A 7,154-nucleotide genomic window follows, 5' to 3' on the forward strand; every position below is an offset into this window, starting at 1 on the left:
CACGGCCCACGGGCCCAGCCGCTCCGCGGCACGTGGGATCCTCCCGGACCGGGGCTCGAACCCGCGTCCCCTGCATCGGCGGGCGGACTCCCAACCGCTGCGCCACCAGGGGAGCCCCTAGGCTTCATTTCTGATCCACATTCCTTACGGTCAATTCACTCTTCCTCTACCTAACTTGTCTTCAGGTTCAAGGTCAGCACTGATCCTTGGTCTGGTGGCCATTCTTTGTCCTCCAAAGTGCCTCTAAATATTCTGCCCAGATTCTTCATGTTTTTTTTTGGTTAGTTTTTCCATTTAACTGCCATAGCTTGGAAGTCTGCCTTCCCAAAATCTTTAGGGGCTCCATATACAATACAAACATAGGTAGTTCATTAGATAGATAAGATGGAGAGAGAAGATGATAGATGACAGAGATAAATGTGATAAGATGCCAGATAAAAGATGACACAGACAGATGTACAGATAGATAGATACTATTATTCAGAGACTTTACGCTAGCTGCACGTGACTTAAATATTCATCAGCCTAAGAAAGGTAGTGAGTAGTTCTTATGTGTTACGTTGAGTATTAGAAGCACCCACCCTCATGCCATTGCTGGTCTAATTTTTTTTTTTTTTAACTTTTTCTTTTAGATTAAGAATGACCCAAAAGAAATCACAGCTTTGTTCCAGAGCCAATGTTTATACTCAAGTGCCCGATGGAGGATGGGGCTGGGTGGTAGCTGTTTCCTTTTTCTTCGTTGAAGTCTTCACCTATGGCATCATCAAGTCATTTGGTGTCTTCTTCAATGACTTAATGGACAGTTTTGATGAATCCAATAGCAGGATCTCATGGATAATATCCATTTGTGTGTTTGTCTTAACATTTACAGGTTAGTACATCTTCCAGCTTAAGCGCTATATAAGCATATGCTTCTCTCAGTCTGCCTAATTATGTAAGAGGCGCTGAAGGAAAAAGTCTCCTTGCCAGACTTGACTGCCTTCATTGAGTGCACATGTATTAAGCACCTACTGTATGCACTCTCTTAGGATACTGTAGATTATTCTGAGGACAATAGCAAACCCCGGTTCAGTGGGAATGTGGTCATTTCCTAAAGAAGCAGCATTAAAAGTTCTTGGCATCCTGGGTCCTGGTCTCGTAAAAACATGCCGAGGAAACAGGTTGGGAACATGAAAATGTGGCTACATGAAGAAGAAAGATGAAAGGTGTAAAAGGGTATATGGGAAAACTACCCATATTGTCCAGAGAGGATATTCTGAATTCCAAACACCTGTTTCCCTAAAGGACTTCACTGGCTAATCAGTCTGCCCAGCTCCCAGATCCAACAGCATCCGATGAACGGGCTTGTAGTAAAATACTTCACATACTGATTTTCACTTGGTCCCATTCAGACCGAATTCAGCACATCTCCGAGGTCTCATGACGGTTCATCCACCTGTCAGGGGCCACGCCAGGGTCTTCTGAGAAAGCAAGGCCGTTGAACTTACCGCTGACAGTTAACGGGGCTGGACTTCAGCTTCCCTAACTTTACCCTAACACCCCGTCATGGAGCCATTGCCTCTGAAGTTTTCTCAGCCTGTCTTTAAAGGCACTTAGTTTTCAGCCCTATACTGTCTCACCAAGGCAGCTCCGTTGTTCTTTGCTACCGGGGAAAGTCAGAATATCTCCCCTTAGCCCTGATACCCTCGCCTACACGGTTCATCAAAGTACTCCTAGTTCCGGTGTGAGTATTAAATACTTAATTTCTTAATTGGCAGGATGTTTACTTTCTTGGAAAGATAACTTACATGAATTAGAACCAAAATTTTACATTTGGTAACCAAAATAAAACGAAAATCCCAAAGCTGAGCTTTTAGCCGTTTTCTAACCAAAGATAATACAGTCAACAAGAAATTTCCAGCTAATACTATTATACCAGAAGATAATTGTTCTTCTTGCTGTTATTCTAGTCATGAATGCCTTGAGTCTACACACTGCCTGAAAATGATCCTAGTGATTTCGTTATTCGCTATATTAATATATTAGTTTACATTCAACTCACATAAGAGACAGGTATGCACCAACCCCAACAAAATTTAGTCCTTTTTGAGTTTTTTAGCTCTTTCTGTCCAGCATGTATGATGTTGCTCTTCCTCCCCCCAACTCTGGAGGGTTCCCTTATCTCACTGTACTCAAGGCAGTATCAGTGGGAGCCTAAGTAGCATCTAACTAGGAAGCTCATCTTCCAGATTTAAATGTCCTGGAGGATGCAGAGCACAGAAGCTACGCCAATGGTAATTCATCAGCCACTTTAACTACCTATCCCATAGCTAGCCTCCTTTTGGTATGCGTAACACAATTCACCATACTTTCATACCATTTGCAAAAAAGTCAAATGGAACTTCGCTGCAATTTGACCCTAAACGGAGCCTTTTAAAAAAGAATCCAAAGCAGTGAGTATAGAAAAAAAAAAAAAAAAGTGCCTTGTACAATCATAGGAAGAGCCCATTATTATTACAGAATAACATAAATTTAATGCATATCCAATTTTATAGGGGCTCCTGGTGAGTCAAAATCTTTCATCGGAGATGAAAGATATGTTTTATACTATGACTCTTGACTTCTCGTCAAGGAGTCCCCAAAATATATTGTCCAGCTTGTGCAAATAGTAAAATAAGTCCTGAACTGACTTAAGGAACCACTGCACAAAATGTATTCTGTATCTTACATCGTCACATCCATGTTCAAGGCTTAAAAGATGGAATCTTGCCATGGACTCACGGACACAGAGAACAGACGCGTGGTTCCCGAGGGGGAGGGGGAGGGGGAGGGATGGGGTGAGCAGGTGCCAATGAGTGTATACGGGACGGAGAAACAGCAGGGCCCCACTGTGTAGCACAGGGAACTGCATTCCACATCCTGGGATAAAGCATACGGGAAAAGAATATTTTTAACACACGAGTGTATATGCATGTATGTATAACTCAATCACTCGGCCATACGCCTGTAACTAACACAACGTGGTAAACCAACTACACTAAACGTTAGAGAATGTAAAATTAAACAAGATGGAATCTTAGGGTATATGTAGAGCTGATTCATTCTGTTATACAGCAGAAACTAACACACCACTGTAAAGCAATTAAACTCCAATAAAGATGCTAAAAAAATTTTTTTTTAAGTCGTCCTAGGGAGGCTAAGGCTTTCGCCTCTGGGAGCTGAGACCCCGTTTTGCTCTTGCTGCAGCTCCTGTGTCCACCGTCCTGAGCATTGGGTTTGGACACCGTCTGGTGGTGATGGTTGGGGGGCTGCTGGTCAGCGTGGGCATGGTGATCGCCTCCTTCTCGCAGAAGGTCTACCACATGTACATTGCCATCGGCATCGTCTCTGGTAAGTGCTTCTCCTGGGCTCGCTCACTCTCCAGAGACTTAGCTTCTAGAACAAGGCGGGGGGGGGGGGAGGAGGGAATCAAATCCAAAGTGTATCTCTTTCTTTCTTTTTTTTTTTTTTTTTTTTTTTTGCGGTACGCGGGCCTCTCACTGCCGCGGCCTCTCCCGTTGCGGAGCGCAGGCTCCGGACGCGCAGGCTCAGCGGCCACGGCTCACGGGCCCAGCCGCTCCGCGGCACGTGGGATCTTCCCGGACCGGGGCACGAACCCGCGTCCCCTGCATCGGCAGGCGGACTCTCAACCACTGCGCCACCAGGGAAGCCCCCCCCCGCTCAGTTTTTATTTTTCTTTTTTTAGATGTTGGGGGTAGGAGTTTTATTAATTTATTTATTTATTTTGTCTGTGTTGGGTCTTCGTTTCTGCGCGAGGGCTTTCTCTAGCTGCGGCGAGCTGGGGCCACTCTTCATCGCCGTGCGCGGGCCTCTCACTGCCGCGGCCTCTCCCGTTGCGGAGCGCAGGCTCCGGACGCGCAGGCTCAGCGGCCACGGCTCACGGGCCCAGCCGCTCCGCGGCACGTGGGATCTTCCCGGACCGGGGCGCGAACCCGCGTCCCCTGCATCGGCAGGCGGACTCTCAACCACTGCGCCACCAGGGAAGCCCTCTTTTTTCTTTAAAATTAATAATGTCCCAGATCAGTGGTTTTGAATTGGTCTGTATGGGCTCCAGGGTGTTCCCCTGGGAACCTCTCCTCAATCAATGCCCAAGACTTTTTGTCTGATTTTTTTTTTTTTTTTTTTTTTTTTTACCAATGAGAAAGAGAACTTCTCTTTTGTGATAGTTTGCAGCCAAAAGACATCATTTTCACCAAGTAAGGTTTGGATTTCTTTAGCTGAGATTTCCCAGGTCGGGCTGTGAGGCCCCTGAGCTGTGGGGGAGGGGTCTGTGCTGGACTTATTCTTAGGGGTCTGAGAAAAATTTTTCCCTTTCAAAACACTTTAAATCTTTTCATATATTTCTACACATACCAAAACTCATTTATTTCCAAATAGAAGTCTTAAATTAAAAACTATATTCGATAAGAGTTCTGTCCATTGTGGATTATATAAATTTGGGGGAAAAAAATTGCAGAAAAGTAGGGGAAGAAAACAGAAAACAGGTTTGTTTTTTTTTTTAACTCCTAGCTTTCCAAAACAGCTCTTGCAGTTTCTCCAGACCTCTGATGAAACCTTTTTTTTTTTTTTGCTACAGCACTATTTTCCAGAATGAATTTCTGGGCTCCCAGAACTTATCATTTTAAATATGAACACAAAAACCCCAGATCTGTGCATGCATTCCCCTGGCATCAATGAGGACGCGGTCCTTTCTGTCGTTTCTGACTTTCCATCGCAGGTCTGGGGTACTGCTTCAGCTTCCTCCCAACTGTCACCATCCTGTCACAGTACTTTGACAGAAGACGCTCCGTGGTCACGGCTGTTGCTTCTACAGGAGAATGTTTCGCTATGTTTGCTTTTGCACCAGGTAAGTGGACGACTGCAGTCTACGTGTTCACGTGAACTAGCTCTTCTTGCTATAGTAACTTTTGCCAACCGTCAGTTAATAGAATGACAGCTTCGACCGCGTGCAGAAGGAAAGGTTAATTGTCTTCTCTTCTCCAGCACATTTTCAGGATCTGTCTTCCCTAACCCCGATGTTAGGAATTCACACATTTTCATACTGGTCCAAGTTTACATAAATAGGAATATACAATGGCACATATTCAGTGGTAAGGCTTGAAACAGCCATTCCAAAATAGATGATTTAATGATTTCGGTTTGTCCCTATTCTGTTTCTCTCCTTGGTCAAAAGAGCCATATTCAGTGCAGATTTAAATTGTGCTAGTAAAGTCCCTTTCGTGAATGGTGTGTGGATAATCTCACAGGGAGATTTTTTTTTTTTTGACATCTTTATTGGAGTATAACTGTTTTACAATAGTGTGTTAGTTTCTCCTTTACAACAAAGTGAATCAGTTATACATATGTTCCCATATTTCTTCCCTCTTGCGTCTCCCTCCCTCCCACCCCTCTCGGTGGTCACAAAGCACAGAGGTGATCTCCTCACAGGGAGATTTTTATCCCTGGTTTATTTCCCTATCTTAACGAGAACCTGTGAATTTCACTAGCCAGTGGTAGACAAATCACCTTGGAGACTTAGATTAACCTCCTACTCTGCCGTTTCTTGGTGAACGTGTCAGCGGATCGCGGCAGATTTGTTCAAAGGAGATACATGTAGTAGTATTTAGGGGTGACATGTCATGTCTGAAGCTTTTCAGATAGTTCAGAAAAATTAACGTATGCTTGCCTATAAATAGGCAGACAGAGAAAAATGTTAACTGTTGAAATTCACTGAAGTGCGGGCAGGCAGATAGGTATCATTCTTCGCACTTCTCTGTCCGTTTGAAATTTTTCAGAACAAAACACTGAGGGAAGAATCAGTGGCCCGTGAACGCCCTGAAGGTAGAAACTGCATCTTGGTCGGCTTTGTTCCCTAGCACATCCCTGGCACCTGGTAGGCAGGCACTCAAGGAATGTGAGTTGGAGAAACGAAGAGCAGACCCATCATTGCCAGAGGAGGGTAAAGCACTTTGAAATACCCAAGCCTGAAAGATTTTGCAATTCTGAGTTTTCCATATTAACAGGGGGAAAAGAGGTGTGAGCAAAGCATGCTACAAAAAAGTAAATGGAGACCCCGTGCCCCGGAATTCGGGGCTGTCTTGCTAAGCTGATCTTCTTTCTCGGGAACCAACTTGCCGTGTCTCTTCTACCTGACTGTCAGCTCTCAGAGAAAGAGAATCCAGTGAAATGAAATCTAATGAACATCATCCCACCTTTGTGGGATGATGACGAAAATTCCTGAAGGTCTCGTGGGGCCTGCATTATCCTATTGTCACTATGGGGCTTGAAGCCCCCTTTGGCCTGACACCGCCCAACCCCCAGAGGACCCCAGCCAGGGTCCGGTCCTCCCCTCCAGGCTACCTCTGGGCTGGCAGGAAGGTAGTTAGAACATTCCACAAAGAAAGCGGAGAACCGTAGCAATACTGCACAGGACTGTACTGTAACCACACAATAACTGTCTTAATTCCAGGATAATCCTATGAGCGTTTAGATTCTTAGTTTATCTTCTCCTTCATCTGTTACTACTAAGGGTTGAAGGAGTGGATGGAGAACGATCTAGCTCAGAGGGTGGCAATTCTATTTTGAAGAGGCCAGAGAGGAAATATTTCAGGCTTCACGGACGAGTCCTTGTCGGATCCACTCATCTCTGCGGTGACAGCACAGAAGCAGCCGTAGACGACATTAAAGAATGATCCCGGCTGTGTTCTAGTCAAGGTTTATCATCCAGAACAGGCAGCGGGTTGGACGTGGCCCGCAGACGGCTGTCTGCCGAACCTCGATGTGGGTCACAGACTCGGTTCACCTCTTGAGTCTCTGCCTGGCGGAAGGCACCCACCAGAGCTCTTTCAGAGGCCTGGGCTGAAAATGTGTCATCTCTGCTCACCCTTACGCACCTTCCTCCTTCTCGAGTCCTAAAAGCCCCCAAAACCTAGAAGAAAGGGTAGTGCCTGTAGACAGCATTCCCACGGCCAAGTAACTTTTGTTTACCTGTTTCCCAGTCCGCGTTTCTTCTCGCTTTTCTCCCCCCACCCACTCCCACCTCCCCAACCCCGTTCTTTTTTTTTTTTTTTTTTTTCTTTTTGGTGGTACGCGGGCCTCTCACTGCTGTGGCCGCTCCCGTTGCGGAGCGCAGGCTC

The 7,154-nt window shown here is 45.5% G+C and overlaps 2 protein-coding genes across 9 annotated transcripts in view; one reads left to right on the forward strand and one right to left on the reverse strand.

The window, feature by feature from the left end:
* ARSG (arylsulfatase G) overlaps positions 1 to 7,154 on the reverse strand; it is a 121,469-nt gene that overhangs the window by 94,339 nt on the left and 19,976 nt on the right. The gene's annotated exons all lie outside the window — the stretch shown is intronic.
* Positions 1 to 7,154, forward strand: part of SLC16A6 (solute carrier family 16 member 6) — a 21,816-nt gene that overhangs the window by 6,865 nt on the left and 7,797 nt on the right. For 4 of the 5 annotated variants that reach the window (XM_007102225.4, XM_028498567.2, XM_007102226.4 and 1 more), the window contains exons 2-4: positions 633 to 871; positions 3,226 to 3,369; positions 4,757 to 4,885. In XM_007102225.4, coding sequence (XP_007102287.1) covers positions 640 to 871; positions 3,226 to 3,369; positions 4,757 to 4,885 — 505 coding nt within the window. In that variant the 5' untranslated portion in view covers positions 633 to 639. The other variant, XM_007102228.4, reaches the window with a different exon arrangement.

Source organism: Physeter macrocephalus, chromosome 14 (assembly GCF_002837175.3).
Source record: "Physeter macrocephalus isolate SW-GA chromosome 14, ASM283717v5, whole genome shotgun sequence".
Classification (NCBI taxonomy): Eukaryota; Metazoa; Chordata; class Mammalia; order Artiodactyla; family Physeteridae; genus Physeter; species Physeter macrocephalus.